The sequence below is a fragment of the Mustela nigripes genome, chromosome 10, assembly GCF_022355385.1.
Source record: "Mustela nigripes isolate SB6536 chromosome 10, MUSNIG.SB6536, whole genome shotgun sequence".
Lineage (NCBI taxonomy): Eukaryota > Metazoa > Chordata > Mammalia > Carnivora > Mustelidae > Mustela > Mustela nigripes.
The window spans coordinates 63,753,806-63,770,817 of record NC_081566.1 but is presented as its reverse complement, the minus strand read 5'-3'; the positions used below and the strand labels follow the sequence as shown (position 1 = coordinate 63,770,817).

General features: G+C 43.9%; 1 protein-coding gene across 1 annotated transcript in view; it reads right to left on the bottom strand.

Moving 5' to 3' along the window:
* The window catches only part of LOC132025813 (spectrin alpha chain, erythrocytic 1-like), a 64,253-nt gene extending 48,447 nt beyond the window's left edge, over positions 1–15,806 (bottom strand). Inside the window, 14 exon segments of the mRNA XM_059413559.1 lie at positions 690–845; positions 992–1,069; positions 2,571–2,681; positions 3,312–3,449; positions 3,639–3,740; positions 3,847–3,982; positions 4,937–5,091; positions 7,333–7,477; positions 8,025–8,158; positions 10,093–10,239; positions 10,961–11,101; positions 12,763–12,888; positions 14,323–14,562; positions 15,709–15,806. Coding sequence (XP_059269542.1) covers positions 690–845; positions 992–1,069; positions 2,571–2,681; positions 3,312–3,449; positions 3,639–3,740; positions 3,847–3,982; positions 4,937–5,091; positions 7,333–7,477; positions 8,025–8,158; positions 10,093–10,239; positions 10,961–11,101; positions 12,763–12,888; positions 14,323–14,559 — 1,806 coding nt within the window. The 5' untranslated portion in view covers positions 14,560–14,562; positions 15,709–15,806.
* Positions 15,807–17,012: the final 1,206 nt, after the last annotated feature.

The window sequence follows — 17,012 nt, the reverse complement described above, 5'->3', positions numbered from 1 at the left end:
ATAAAACGAGGAGACTACAAAACTGTGTAACTCTGCATTATGTCAAACCTTGAGGTTACCTTTAGGTTCCGAGGAGCTTTGAGTAAATTTGAACCTACAACGGGGATCAGACATAATGTTTTTCTATGACGCGGTGCAGAGGGAAGCAGCAGAGGTGGTGGAGGGACAAGAAGCAGCTAAATAAGGAGCCGTGCCTCCCTTCCCCCACTCCGCTATAAAACGGTAGAAGTTGTGCTGGAGAAGGGTGCCTGGATGCACTAGTCAGCTAAGCGTCTGTCTTCGGTTTAGGTCCTGATCCCAGCATCCGGGATCAAGCCCCTGTGCCAGGCTCCCTGCTCCGTGGGGGGTCTGCTTCTCCTTCTCCCACTGCCCACCCCCTCGTTTTCTCTCTCTTTCAAATAATTAAATAAAATTTAAAAAAAGAAAAAGAAAAGGGATAAAAGAAAAAAAGAGAAAAGAAGAAAAGAAAGGAAAGGGAAGGGAAGGGAAGGGAAAAAAGAATTTGTGCTGAAGAAAATAAATGAGAGGCTGTGGGACACAGAAATCCGGAAACCAGATTCTTTGCTTTTCACCAAGTATGGTGCCTTGAGGGGCTCAGGGCAAGAGGTTCACCAGGCTTTTCAGCTCTAGGACTCCAGTCCCCTGACACAGTCCTGATGAGTGTGCCCAGGGTCCGAAAACCCACGTACCTTGTAATCTTCATCGTCGGCCAACTTCTTTTTCTTATTGATCCAGTTCTTCAGGTCATCTGAATCCTCATAGAGCTTCTGCAGAAGCCAGGAATCCTCCAGGAGTTTGCGCCGAGTGGCCGCCTTCTTACGTAGGGCATCCCGCCGGGCCAAGAGCTGCAAAAACCAAGATGAGACTCATCGTCTTCAAAGCCAAGTAGGAACACATGAGATTCACTGCCCAGCTCGGTCCCTGGGCCCCACCTCCTCCCCGGGCCCCAGGGCACAGACGGGCAGACACCCATTCGGGGCTTCCGACGTACGCTATCCCGCAGAGCAGCAATGTTCTCAGAGTCGTAATGGCCGCCATTGATCAGCTTCGTTGCATTGTTGTCTACGGTCTGAAAAACAAAACAACAAAAACTGGAGTGGGTTTCCCTCAGTGTCCCCTGAGTAAGTGGCCACCACTGGGTTAGCTCTTGAAAGAGAAAGCATGGCAATGTGGGAAGTGAACAACTCTCAGGTCAGACATCTGGGACCTTGTTCTGATTTCTATTACAAATTCCATTTCAGAATGTATCGTTCAGTTAATTACTCTTTGATGCCATAATATTTTTAATATCGAGGTTATAGTAAATGAATTTTGATGTCACTTGAAGGTGAACATTTGATTTATTCTTAATTCTTTTTTAAGACTGTATTTATTTATTTATTAGAGAGAGTGAGAGAGGGTGAGCATGTGTTCAAGTTGGGGGAGAGAATCCCAAGCAGACTCCATGCTGAACTCAGAGCCCTGCTCAGGGCTTGATTTCACGACCAGGAAATCAAGTCCTGATCTGAAACTTAGAGTCAAAGCCTTAACAGACTGAGCCCCCCAGGTGCTCCTGTTCTTAAGTTTTCAAGAGGAAGCACTGTGGATATCGTCTTGTGCCGTGGCCAGCCTCTCGCTCTCAATCTCTCACTCTCTTGCTCTCCCCCTCTCCCTCTTCTGCCCGATTATATGTATTCATATCTCTAGCCTCACAGGAAGAAGTGCTAGAAATTTTTACTCATATTCTTACATGAACTTCTCAAATTGTTAGAACTCAGGGTGCATTAAGTGATAGAGAATGGGAAAATAATCTAAAACACATAATAACATTTTATAAACAACAACTTAGTTTATACTGTTTGTTAGTTTTTACCAATAAAAATCAACAGAACAAGCATATGGATGGATAAGGACCATATTAATCCCTGTATTGACTTGGAATTCTATTGTTCTGGTTGCTGCTGTTGCCAGTGGTAGGATGTATGGGTTAAAAGCCAGAACCGGCCGAGGGGACCGCCAAAGACATATAGTACATTGGATCAATAAAATCCTCCCACACTTGTCTGAGCCCGGCTTATACATTGACCAGTTTCTGGGGCATCATAGTGTAGGGTTCACAGGAAAGCTGTGGTCACTTTGGAGAACACAAAGCTGAAGATGTACAGGAAAAGAAGAGTATTGCTTAGACATCTAGATTTTACTAGAGAAAACTAAATGGAGACATTACTGGAGAGGAAAAAAAACCTGAAAAAGTAAATAATACACTATAAACTTCCAAGTCATGATTCTGTGTCAGATATGGATCCAATAGTATCTATTTATGCTGCAGAAAAAATAAAACAATCATCAGGTCATTGGGAAAACATAAGTGACTAAAAAATTCCTCTTTAAAAATTTTCTAAATATGCTTTGTGGAATAAGAAAAGGGATGGTAAAAATTGGTATGATTACTTTTCTCAATGTTTGCTCTTTTGAAAAGAACCCTCATGTTATGTCTAAAAGTGACGAGTGGTTCTCTCTAAGGACGGGTGTTGTATGAAGTGACACAAACAAACACAGAGCAGGTGCCCACGCCAGAGCCCGCATCTCACTGTGATCTTCTCCTCCTGGGCGGTGAAGGCCTCTTCAAAGTCATCATGCTTCTCAAGAAGGGCTTCCACACTGCCCAGGGAGTTCCCCAAGTCCTCATTCTCCAGGAAGGCCTGTAGAAGACAGAGACACATCTCAGCTCTTCCTCATTGGTGAGAAACATTGCTTTTGGAGCATCTCTGAGACAAGGACTAAGGATGGAGAGGAGACGGTGGGAGAGCAAGGTGGGATATGGTGGGCTGGTGGGTAAGGACCAACCTTGAACAGCAGGAACTTCAGACTCCTCCCCAATCCTCTCACACAACTTGATCACCTTTGTTTCTGGGTCTGTCCACATAGAGTTGTCCTGGCCAATCCCTGCTCCATTCTGACTTCCCAACACTCCCCCAAGAGGACCAGTCACCTCCTCCAGGAAATCTCTGGTTAACGTTCCCTGACTCGTCACAACTTTCTATTCCTGATCCCTCAGAAATGTGATATTCATCTGGCCTTATGTTCAGTGGAGGTTAACGCTCCTCTGCTGTGTATGTAGGTATTCTTCTAGTTGTCTGTTCATGAGGGAATTGTAAGAGCCTCAAAGAAGGGGCCAATCTCATCTTCTTCCTGTACATCACCCTCTACTTCCTAAGACAATCTCCAGCCCACAGAAGTGGTTGTGAGGGAGCTGACAGTAGTCATGGGATAAATGAGGGGTGGAGGAAATGGCTTCTGGACACTGGCTTGGCCCCTCCTCCTCCCATTACCTCTTGTCTGCTCATCCAGCTGTCCACCTGCTCGCTGTCGCGATAGAAGAGGTGCAGGTACAGGCACTGCAGGTACTGAAGCTGCCGCTGGTCCCACAGCCCCAGCAGGGCCGCCCAGCTGTTGGCAAGTGCTGTCATCTTTGGAAAGGAAGAGACAACATGAGCATCTAGTAAGTGCGAGGGCTTTGGAAGGATGCACACATGGACAAGAAGTGGGCTTTTCTCTCATGACTTCAAGGTCTGAGTGGGTAGCATGCTTCATATTATGATGAGATTAAGTGGGACTAAATATGTATCAAAATTCCACCCACTGTTCAACTGGGTTACCTTTTCCCGAACTTCTTCAGAGGCTTCGTGACCAGCATCTAGCAGAGCCTGACCAGTCTCATCGACAGATTGGAATCGCTCATCGTAAGAGTCAATCTCGTGCTGTGGCCACAAGACAAAATGTCTTAAAATGCAGCAAGAAACCTTCTGGCACTCCTGGCCCCTCCCTCTTCCTCCCACCGGGTGGCGGGGGGCTCTTCCTATCTACCTTGTGTTGTCGATGCCTGTCCAGCAAGGCCTCCCCGCTAGCCACGTCTGTGGGCAGCTCATCAGCACTGATCAGAGCGGCCTTCTCCTTCATCCAGCCTGAGAGCTCCTCATAGTCCGATAAGAACCTCTGGTACCTGCGGGAAAGGTAAGGTAAAGGACAGGAAGGAGAAACCAGGTGCACGTGGACCGAGCCAAGAGTTAAGGTTGGGTGAGCTGAGATAAGCAGTCCTAATCCTGCCCCTTCCTCCCCCTTCCCTCCCCCTGATGGGCTTCCTGTTCCTTTAGTGGGGCACATCGGGCAGGTTGTCCTTCACTCCAGGTTGCTGACTCCTAGGATGGGTGTGTCATTGTGTGATGACACATCTGTGCCTTGCTTCTCCAACATCACAAGGTCACACCACCCCAGAGGCCCATGAAGTGAAGTCAAGTCCTCCCAATGAGGCCAATAAATAAGACATGACACATGAATAACACGGGGCACCTGGCAGGAAAGGGGACCAGTGTTAAGGTCAGGAGCGCTTGCGTGCCTTAGCTCACCCTTAACCCTATGACTAAAAACAAGACACTAAAACGTTTACCTGTTCAAATAATTAAATGCTCACCAGGTAATTTGGAATTGTAAAAGTAAGATCAACACTGCTCTCTGGTGTTTTAATGACTAACTATAAACATTAACTACTGAAATGATGCCCAACAGTTTGGCAAGCTAACCTACATTCAGGAAATAATTCTAGATTTATTTTTACACTGTTCAGCTTGGAAATATACTTCAGCTCCTGTGCTAGGGCTGGGGATTTTGATGCTTCTTCAGCTGCTTCTCCAGGTGCGTGGGCCATTTTATAGCATTCTACAGTTTCTAAGTAGAGGAAGACCAATGGGGTACAGTGCGGGGAGGAGTCGCTCTGGGTGTTACGTCTGCCAGCAGAGGGCTTCCCTTAACAAATAAAGCTTCCTTTGCCTCCACCACCAGCAGGCAGGAGGGCTGGGTCCCTCATTATTCGATTCTTTTCACTCTTTATTTCTGCTTTTGATGTCATATCTGAACCCTGTAGAGATAGTCAGAGCAACAGAGAGGAGGGATTTCTGACCCATAAGAAGCCTCCAGCTTCGCATATCTGTTGGTAGCCAAGGCTCGAATGTGCCCCCAGTTGGAGACTAGGTCCTCTTTCATCTGCTGGATCTGAGATGCCTCTGGAGGATGGGAAAGCATCAGCTTGTCTGCTCTGGCACATAACTCCTTCACCTTTGGGATGAAAAAGAAACCTAATGGGAAATCCAAGCATTCTGATTCATCCTGACAAAGTCTTATGGGAGGGATCTGACAAAACAACTAATAACTATTGATAACAGTAACATACTTATTAAATTAAAATAAATAAAGATATTAAATAAAATACATAATAAATATAAAAATAACAAATAGTAAATTAAAATGTTAAAATAATTTTATTTATTTTTTATTGTGTTATGTTAGTCACCATGAAATACATCATTAGTTTTTGATGCAGTGCTCCAAGATTCGTTGTTGATGCACCACACCCAGTGCTCCATGCAATACGAACCCTCCATAATACCCACCACCAGGCTCACCCCAACCCCCACCCCTCCAAAACCCTCAGTTTGTTTCTCAGAGTCCACAGTCTCTCCTGTTTCATCTCCCCCTCCAATTTTGCCCAATTCACTTTTCCTTTCCTTCTCCTAATGTCCTCCATGTTATTCCTAATGCTCCACAAGTAAGTGAGACCATATGATACTTGACTCTCTGCTTGATTTATTTCACTCAGCATAATCTCCTCCAGTCCTGTCCATGTTGCTACAAAAGTTGGGCATTAGTCCTTTCTGCTGGAGGCATAATGCTCCATAGTGTATATGGACCATATCTTCCATATGCATTCGTCTGTTGAAGGGCATCTTGGTTCTTTCCACTGTTTGGTGACTGTGGCCATTGCTGGTATGAACATTGGGGCCTTCTTTTCACTACATCTGTATCTTTGGGGTAAATACCCAATAGTGCAATGGCAGGGCCATAGGGAAGCTCTGTTTTTAATTTTTTGAGGAATCTCCACACTGTTTTCCAAGGATAGTTCTGTATGAATACGCTAACATACTGCATCAGCAACAATAATGTACTGACCACTTCTGTCTCTTATCGAGTGCTTACTGCTCAGCACTGAACATGCACTCAATTATTGTCTTTTTAAAATAACACTCAGAAGCAGAAACTATTTTTATTTCCTCCTTCACATGAAAACTGAGAGGTGAAGTATTTTATTTGGTCAAGGTCATTCAGCTACTAAGTGTCAGAAGCAAGGTTGGACCTCAGACTGTTCTTCACCACACTCTATACTGTCTCATAAATACTGTTGTGAGAATCAGAGAGACACGTTTGCCCAGGAGAATTTCTGCCAAGAATTCTAGCAGTGCCAGACCATTCTGTGAACAATTCCTAAGGAGCAGGGTCATTGGGTCAAAAATGTGGGTATGTGTGACTTTCCCACACGCTACCATTAGTGCTTACATTATATTTAACTACAATCAGGTGTTGTCTAGGATTTAAAATTTCATTATCATTATGCATCAAATCATGGGATTTTATTATTCATTATTAGGGGGGAAAGTCAAAATACAAAAATGGAGAAAGAATGAAAGAAATAGAATAATGGAATCGTTTTCGGAAACTGGTTCTAGAGACAAAGCTATGGTCGGGGGCAGCACATGGGGACCTTCAGGGCTGACTCCACTGAACACACTCTGGAGGAGTTGGTTGAGGTTGTGGGTAATGTTGTAAGGGGAAGAAGCAAGGATGGGAGCCTATGAGGGGCAGGGGCTACTCCAAGTTCAACCTGCCTCTGTCTCCTCCCCTAGAGATAGGGACTAGGGTCTTCCAGCTTTCAGAAGAGAACAGAAAAGTGGATCTAGTAACGTGCTCTAGGTGTCCCTGAGTTTATCTGAAGGGAGAAGATAAGAAAGAAGAAGGAAGGAAGGAAGAAGAGGAGGAGGAGGAGGAGGAGGCAGATGGGGAGGAAGAGGAGGAGGAGGAGGAGGGTGAGAAGGTGAAGAGGAAGGAGAAATGTCTTCCCTGATCCACTGAGAGAAGGACAAAGAGAAACCGGATTCGGCGGGAACTGACAGAAATGTGGTTGGACAAAAGGAAAGATTCTCTGACTGCAGGTCCTGGATAAGATTAGGGAGCCATTCCTGGAGGTAGCTTTTTGGTTTTTAAATCCTGAAGTACATTACAGAACACACACACACACACACACACACACACACACACACACACACACACGAGTATATAAAACACGTACATATATTTAAAGAAAACTCCATGGGAAAGTTATGAACTAGAACAAGGAAGTGTATTCAGGGATAAGGAATTTCTCTTTATCAAAATAGTGAATTTACTGTGTCCTCTGGAGGCAAGGTATCCACCAAATGCCTCTCCCAGGCCAAGAGACCAGCCAGGCTTCCAACAGGGGCTTACCTTGTCCTCCATGACTGCAAGGCTCCTCTCAAGGCCCTTGTGACTATGAAACAGGGCCTCAGAGGTAACAAGGTCTTTGCCATAGTCCTCAGAGGTGACTTGAGGCTCCTTCTCCTTGATCCACTGAATGGCTTCAGTCACATCCCTGCCAGAGAGCCACAGGAGTCCCAACAAAGTCAATGGCAGGCATTCCAGGGCAAGCAACATACACAGCAAGGACCACCCTGGTTCACTCAGTTAGCAATTACCTTGAGTTCCTTCTCACTAGCAAAAAGTAATGTAAGAGTTCCTGCTTGTAATGGTTTCCTTTGAGATGAGAGGCCTGAGTGTTATCTGGTCCTTGGGCCTCTAGATACACTTCCCATATCTGGGTCAGCTCTTACTGTCTTTTTTCTTCCCACTCAACCTTCCACTCCCATCCAGGTCCTGCTACACGTTCCTTATCTCACAGCACTTCCATCACTAACTCACCTGTGTCAGATTTATTGCTCTGGGCTCCAGTCACCACACACTTCGCCGTCGTAACTACAGTTGTTGTAACTACACTCTCCCTTGCTGCCTCAGGTGCAAGCACATGATTTACTCTGGTTTGAGATACTGGCCACTAATTGCTAACTGTAGCCAGAAGCTAGCACAAGCACAAAGACGGTGCTGTTGCAGAGTTTCCCATAATGTGTTGGCCAGATTCATACCTTCTGAACCGCTGGAGGTCTGCAGCACTGGACAATGTTTCCTGCCGCTGCAGAGCCAGACTGAGGAGACGTTCCCAGGCTTCGTTCACCTCATCCTGCTTCAGCTTGATCAAGGGCAGCTCAGGATGGTTCTCCTGGAAGGAAACCAGGGCCGGGGATAGGCAAAAGTGAGCCTATTCCAAAAATCATTGAACACGTCTCATTCCACACTGGTTCCTACTTTGCCAGGAATAGAGAAAGATCATCTAGCCAGATGCCAGTCTTCACCATAGCCCTGTGCCCTAGTTTTACCAAGATCCAGAAGCCAACCCATCAGATACTCTATCTTTGTTCGCGACCCTGGGAAAGACGATTAACAGATCGCCCGGCCATGAAGTTATTCTCAGAATTCCACCTTGTTGATGCCTGCCAAGTCCCCAGAAAACCCAGGAAGAAAAAATTCCCTCTGTGAACTAGGACTTTATTTTCCAAAACTCTACTACTGTAGTTCTTAACTCCTTTGGGGTCCCAACACCTTTGAGAATCTAATGAGAGATGGTTCCCTCTTCCCAGAATTACATGCACACACATTTAATTTTGCAGAAAATCTCATACGTCATTGCAAACCATCTGAAGCACTGAGATGTATGTATACTAGATCAAGTTAACGGTATCAGCCTATTTGGACACTTGGCAATCTGGAGCAGTTCCTATGCATCCAAACCTTCCTACTCCCTCTGCCCCTGTCTCTTGCAATTCCCATCCCCATTCTGAATCCTCTCCAGATGGAGTTGTCTACATTCCCCTTCCTGAATGCATGGCCTTTGTGTTTGTAGCTGTGTGCAGGTCTCACTCCACAAGAGCAGAGGCCACACTCTCTAAGAATCAATGCGTCCTATGGTCGACTAGACAAAACGGCCATGTTATTTTGCCATGAAGCCCTCCTTGCAAGAAGGGAAGTCCATGTCCTCAGGCTTTGGGTCTGGGTTGGCCTCGGCCTGGGTTACCGTAGAATGTGTCTGGCATGATCCAAGCTCCTGCCCCTTGGTCTCAAGAGACCCTTCAGCTTCTGTTCTTACCTTCGGGCCACTGACACATACACAAAGCATGCACTTCTGGAAAGTGATAGCCAAGGCCCCAGACATGAGGGCAAGGCCATTTTAGACCCTCCACCCCAACTGTCGCCCTTGAGGTAGGGTCAGAAGAATTGCCTAGCCAGGCAGCCGAATCACCAAATTGGGGAAAAAGAACATGTTTGTTGTTTGAAGTTTGGGGGCAGTGTTTTAGATAGCACTGAACAACCAAGAAACTTCCACAATGAGACAAAGGTGGCAGAGAGAGAAAGTTTAGAGATTAGAAACATGACCTGAAAAAAAAAAAATTGAGATGCATTTTACTTCCTGTACTCCAATACTCATTCAGCCTGAAGTCTCGGGTCTGTTCCTACAGAAGGAGTGTCCCTGTACAAGAGCTGAGACAATGAAGAAACCAAATGGACAGGCACAGCAGCCGACGGTCAGAGTTTCTAGTTCCCTCACAGCACATGGAATCAGACGGGCTCCCCAGTCTTCCTGCGTATCCTAATATTATTTATGCCCACACCAAATTGTTTGCTCAGATGCTGAAAATCTGTTTAAACACTGTCTGGAGTGAATGAAGGTAAAACTGCCTACCTTCTTGCCCCTCTGACTCACAAAAACATCATGTATAATGGCATCGTATACATTATGAGAGCGCACTGTTACTTTATATCCTTTGCTACTTTGTTCTGGTTCTTCTTCATGAGGAAAAGGTACAGCAGGAACATGGGTGATGGGCCTTCTGCCCAGGAGTGACCTCGCTGTGGTCTAGGACCTCCACATGCATACGTGTGCGCACACATACACTGGCTCACCCGCCTCTATTTCCATGGACGGGCAAGAGATGGACCCAGACAGGAGAGGAAATTGCCCCTGGCATGTTGCCACAGGGCCATGCATCCCTGTTTTCTCACAACGTCCCAGGTCCTTCTTAGCCTATCTACTGATGGCTGGAAGGTTTTGGACCCCAGAACCTTTCCCCCACACTGACCCTTTGCTCCCCACCTCACCTCGGCAGACTCTCTGGCATACTTGTTTATTTCTTCCACTTTCTCTCGTCGAGCTTCCAGGTCTGCCTGGAACTCCTCAAACTTCTTATGCAGAGCCTCGGTGCGCTCCCAGTCCTCACCCAGCTCCACGGACGTCACTATTGTCTCCTGTGGGTAAAGGCAGGCTGTTGAGTCACTAGCAAGTAGTTTTTTGCAGTTCAAATGCCCAAAACCATTGCGCACACTCCCAGGAAAGCTCAGAAGGAATGGCTGGTGGAGCCTGGGAGAGGCCCTTCAGGAGAGAGCCGGAGGCAGGAATATATTTCCTGAGGGAGTATCCTGGTCCCAGGGACATTACTGTTTGGGGTAATCCTTCAGAAAGATCAGGAACATTGTTGGTCAAGGCTCCTGGAAGTGCCCTTGTGTGTTCTGGAACATGAAAAATAAATTCATCCTGATTCTACTCAGTTCAACCCACTGGTATCTGCAAAAGCCCTGGACTGAGCCCTCACGTGAGTGCCTCTTCAGTCCTAACTATAGGCCTATCCATCAGGTACTCGGAAAATAGAAACCTCCTTAGTTATATGTACTGAGAGGCAGCCCTTAGGAGAGGAGCTAGCAACACCCTCAGCCTGAACCCAGAGTAAGAGCAAAACTTAGGAGGAGGAGCGAAGGTTGGTGGGAGGGAGACAGGGCACTTTTCCCCACATACAAGGTCACTGATCTCTGGGATACCCCTAAATCTTTGCCAGAATGGCTTCTTAGAAGGAACAAAATCCAGAAATAGACACCCAGAATGCTTTCCAGCAGCCTGCATTAGATTGCTGGGGGGGGGGGGGTGCCTGGGACAGGGATGGAAAGTCCTGCTTGTGTCCTGTGGGTCCCATACCTTGTCTCCGATCCACTCCAGGATGTCAGCGCACTCCTGCAGGTACTGCTGAAGCTTCAGGGCCCGCAGCAGCAGGACGCCCCTCTCCTGAGTCAGCTCTAGCAGCAGGTCCCATAGTCTGTGCAGTTCTTCCAGATGGGCCTTTGGGAGGAGACACAAAACTGCTCAGGCACCGCACCTACTGAGGAGCGGCAAGACATGGAGATGTGTGCAGAGAGGGTCCTGGATAAAAATTGCATTCTCTCGTGCATTAATTGCTCAACAGATATTTAAAGGAGGAAATCGATGTGCCTCGGAGTAGATGTTAAATCCAGCCACACGTGATCTGCCACACGAGAAAAAAATGTAAAAATGCTTTGAGGTTTTAGAGGATGAGAGGGTCATAAGTAATGAGACAGCATGGAATAAGGATTCACGTAACAGTGCTCGATTTCAATTGAAGCTTGAGAAGCAGACAGGATTTGGACAGGTAGGGGACAGGCAGAGGATGTTCTAAGTACGGGCAAGTCATGGAAGAAATTTAGCATGAGCTGTTTGCCAGGAACAGTAAGAGCTACAATGTTGCTAACTAATAATGGAAATTACTGGCACCAAAGCAGTGAGAGAATTTAAGACTGTGTAATTGCAGGCTTTGATGCCAGGTTAGCTTAGAAGATCACAGATTATATAATTTATCAAATTCAAGGTACTGTCTATGTCATGTCCTCAGAAATCTGGAATTTTTCAACTATGCCATTGTTTACCGTAGCCACGAGATCACATTTCTCCCTGAATTCTCCAGTGCTTGTGGTTTGGTGGAGCTCAGTGAGTCTGATAGTTGTGAAGATGTCTCAAACATGTCTTAACTATTTTAATTAATGTAGGTGATTAGTGGCACACAAAGCTGTGAGTAATATAGAAAAAATCTATTTTATATCAATACATAATTTTTGAGACTTTTCTTGTTACAGACTATCCTTTTCAATAAGGATACTTCTTTAGCTTCTGTTAAGTCCATGTTCTCCGACCATATTTTGTTGACAGTAAAATGGACCACAATTTGTATGAAGTGTAGAAAGACCATGTCACATAAATTCGGTGTGACAATTTCAAACAAACTTCAACAGTAAAAACAAACAAATCCACTTGTGCACGAGAGATCCTGAATTGACTCTATCAACACAAATGTGTTGGAAGAGCATGCGAATTGTCAGGAAAGAACTGATAGATTAGTGATGAATTCCAAAGTGATGGTGGTCTTCAGTCCTCAGGGTTCAGGGAAGATTTTCTGAAGAGAAGGGATTTTAGAAGCTTTTTGAAATGAGCAGAAGAGTGGGATTTGAGAACTATAATATTAGTCGCAGCATGTGGGCTGTGAAGGGAGGGAGGTATCACAGAGTAGGGAGAGGTATTTCAGAGAAGACTCACATGACACCGCATCGCTTGTTTGGAGAGTGTGAGGGACAAGGACTCTGAGGTCAGAAGAAATCGTTAGCAATAGCATTTGGGAAAGCCAGTTCATCAGAGACACATGCAACCAGGTTAAAGAGGGCTTGATCTTAAGCGAAGTTTTCTTCCGGAGGCCAAGGAGGAATGCGATGCCGTCCCGAGATCGGTTTTGTATCATTGCTCTCTTCTTCCTGCCTCAGGGGACGTGAAGATGTCCACCATGTTTCCTGCCCCTCCCCAGTGGAAGAGAAGAGGCAGGAACCCTGGTTCCAAACCCCCTATAGCAAGCTTTAGACCTGGCATAGTCACTTAAAACTCTGCTGACATAACCAACAATTGGAAACATCTCTTACAGAGCCCTACCATACATTTACCTTGGTGTCCTCGTGGGCAAAATGCCCCTCAGCAAATCGGGTTTCCCTGATTTCTTCCAGTTCAGGAATGACCCCTGATTTTGCTTGTACTTCTGCCTCGAAGGATTCATGCTTCAGATACTTGGCCTGAAGTTTAGAAATCAGAAGTTAAGTCTAATGAACCCTAGTATGCTTAGAGTATAAAGTTCCTTTTCTTACTTTTGGGCAGAACAACTTGTTTCACAACCTAGATGACCAGAGCTGGAGAAGTCACATCCTAAAAGAAATGACCACTTGAGGCCAATCCAGGCACAAGGTCAGGGGACCCAGGAAAATGTTCTGTCCTGTCCCCATTGACTCTGGGGAGTTTCCAGTAATTACCCTGTTATTTTTTTTAATTAATTTTTTATTTTTTATAAACATATATTTTTATCCCCAGGGGTACAGGTCTGTGAATCACCAGGTTTACACACTTCACAGCACTCACCAAAGCACATACCTTCCCCAATGTCCATAATCCCACCCCCTTCTCCCAACCCCCCTCCCCCCAGCAACCCTCAGTTTGTTTTGTGAGATTAAGAGTCACTTATGGTTTGTCTCCCTCCCAATCCCATCTTGTTTCATCTATTCTTCTCCTACCCACTTAATGGATCAAGAAGATGTGGTATATATACACAATGGAATACTAGGCAGCCATCAAAAGAAATGAAATCTTGCCATTTGCGACAACATGGATGAAACTAGAGCGTATCATGCTTAGTGAAATAAGTCAAGCAGAGAAAGACAACTATCATATGATCTCCCGGATATGAGGAAGTGGTGATGCAACATGGACCCTGTTATTTTTAAGTCTCACTTGCCTTTAGTGAGAATGAAAAGTTGCCCCATATTTGTTCCTCTTCAGAATAGAGGAAGTAAGTGCTATGGAAAGCTGAACACAATGATGAAAATGATCATTAATATAATGGCTTTTTTTTTAATTGAGAGGTTTCTGCTTATCAGTTAATACTCTTGTTGTCATATGTATATCAATCTTTTTAATAAATATTACTCTGTTCTTGAACCAGGTACTTCCTCTCCAACATCAACTACCCCTTTTAGGTAGGTAACCCTTTCTTCTGGTCATGACTCTGTCACCTGCTGTGATAGAAGGAGGGAGAGGAGCCTCCTCCTGACCCCTGTCACGTAGACTGAGCAAGGGCACGGATAGCTCAGTTCCTCCTTGGGAGGAACCTGGGCAAAATCTCCCAGCAGAGTGGAAGCCCTGACCTTTCATAACCTTGAAATATTAAAGTTGCCTGATACGTCATACCTTCCTCGAACTCTCAGTCACTGTTATGCGCATAACAGAACTTCAGACCAGAATTACTTCCATAGGGTGAGTTTCCTCTGTACATAAGACATGGGCTTGAGAAGTTAAGGACACAGGCCATTTAGTGACAGAATTATGGTCCCTAACAGGAAGTCTGAACTTTCTATGACATCATGCCCTTATAGTTAAATACCCACTTATATTACAAGAATGTTTCCCTCCCTGGAGATCTTAGAGTCTGCTCTGAAGAAGTCACAGGAACGGAGTACCTGTATGTTCGTCGGGTCTTCATAGCTCCTATCATCTGCAATCTTGAGTTTCTCCAAGATCCACTTCTCCAGGTCTTCTGCATCCCGTCTGAAAACCTGGTATTGATAGGAATCTTCAAGCTTCTGACCCCTCTCAGCAACCAGATCCTTGAACCTTTTGTAGCGAGTTAACACCTCTTGACGTCTTTCCTGGATCTGCTCTGCTGTTTCCAGCACCTTTGGTCCACCACTCTCCATAGCCTGAAAGTTAGAAATTTTCTATCTCTTGCTGGTTCTCAAATCTCTGTGATGTCCCTTTCTGTGTTCCAAGGTGTTTTCACAGGTTGAACTTACATTCAGATGTCTTGAAGCCTGTAAAAACCTGTTGTCACAAGACACTAGAATATTTACATAATTTCAACCATATGCAGCTACCCTTTAGGATAGTAATTCTTTATCAGTGATTACATTTTCCCAACTTTTCACATAAATATGTGCCACCATTTATTAAGTCCTATAAATAGAATTAATTTTGATTAATGATGGAGACAAGTTTAAATTAGCAAAATCACACATCTCAGAGGGATGAAAAGAGTTGTAGTTTTATTTTCTTTACAGAGGCTAGAAAAGTGTTGACTTGTACTGATCATTCTGAATTTAATCTAATGAATAATTCAACATGGTTTGCAATAAACTTGATGAATGACATACACAAACGTTTGGAAATGTTTGTTTTTTCACATAAAGTATAGCCCATATATGTTTATCTTTTTTATTTGCTTTATTCACAAACACTACAGATAAAAAGTTCAGCACATCCTTTAGCAATTATCATAAATTTCAAGTTATTAACCTCTTGGTAATTGGCTTTTGCAATGTAAAATGTCACACTGTTAAACAACATAAGTGGGATCCAACCTATTTGAGATAATAGCCGGCAAAATCTCCGTAGGGTTTACCTTCTTTCGTCTGGATATGGGCACAGTTTTCCCTGGCTTACCTCAGCCAGAACACTGAACACTAATTTCAAATTTTTAATCTTCTTCCTCCCAAAATAAAATTGCTACTTGGTGGATGTTCTTTAGTAGTTTGGCCACAGAATCCAATGATTCTATGGAGACCCCAATCTTTCTTGTGTATTATTTTGCTCCAAGTTACCTACTTGTTTTCTCTATGACCCCATGTAATCAGGTCATTGCTAGATTTTGATACTGTGTAGCTACGAGCTCAAGATCATTGTTTAAAGTGATATATTCACAGAAAGAGTTAAAATTAAGCTTCTCTACTTCTTAAAAGCCAGGAAACAATTCTTACAGATTCTATCAAACACAGTGCAGAAAGTTCAAAAGAGACAGCTTTCCTGATTATATTGGTGACAAATTGTACTAGGAAGAATTCTGTACTCACGGTTTCCTTTGGAAAGTGTTTCACTTTTCTGGAAGGTCAAGAACCTGGCAAGATAAATTGTATCCAAAAGAGAGAGGAAGACAAAGACAATTCTCAAAAAGTTGTCTAGTCTTCTCCAGATAAAGATGAAAGAAACGTTACATATATGGAAGAGTAAAAGAAAAAAAAAAAAGCAACCTTGGGCCCCAAATCCCGCCAGCTGTAGTCCACGTTATCTTCAGGAGACAGGTTCAGCTGAGGGAGCTGCTAACTTGAGCAGATGCTGGGTGACTCAGCGCTTCAGAGAGACTGTGGCTCCAGAAGTTTCTCAGTAGGACTTTGTAAAACATAAATGTGTTATGAACATAAAGTCAGGTTTCTGAGTGAAAAATTAAAAAGAAAAAAAACAGTTAATAGATGTAAGTTAAAAAGGTTGTGTAAAAAAAAAAAAAAAAAGGTTGTGTAAAAATTTTGTTGTGTTTCTTTGATTAGTCTTAGATTCCATGTAAGTCAGGATGGAATTCTGGACCATCCAATCTTTGGACTCCAGAATGACAGGAACTCAGGACATGCATAGTTTTTTTGTGTGTGTTTGTTTATTTTTTTGTTTTTGTTTTTTTCTCCCCAATGTATCTCTAGAAAATATAACTCAACAACTTCATGAACACCCAGGTGCAGATTTCCAACAGTCTTGGAATTAACAAGATAGCCTAATTCTCTCTGTAGAGTCTTTGTCAAAATAGGAAGAAAATTTTATTCCTAGCTTCATAGATTGGGTTTTTAAAAATCTGATTTAGCTGTACTCTTAGTCATTTAAATGGAAGGGATGAAGGAAGTGAGATGTATGTGTATTTACTTTTATTTCATGAAGCAAAAATTAGGATACCTCATTGAACAAACTAATGAAATCACTTTTTTTTTTTTTTTAATGGTTTTAGTACTAAAATGTGGGATAAAAGTCAACCTGTATTTTTGGTGGAGAGAAAGAGAAACAGAAATTCTTCTCCAAAGGCATACTTCTTTTTGCCAACTTTACAAAAATGAAACAAACAAAAAGAAAATGGTAGAATGGCTTCAGACCCTTCTACAAAGCAGGGAACTCCCTGAGCTAGATATGCTGCCCACACTTCATTCTAGTGTGATTCCAACCTAAATATCCTAGCTTCATGTTCTACTGGAGTAGAGCTAGGTTCTACACTTCTGGTTTCCCTTCCTTCCTCTCCTTCAACTGAGAGAGGTTAAAATTATCTTCTTGAAAGTCTAGTATTGTTTTACTTTTCCATATCATTTCATTATATTCAAATATATAACAGTATTAAGGCAGA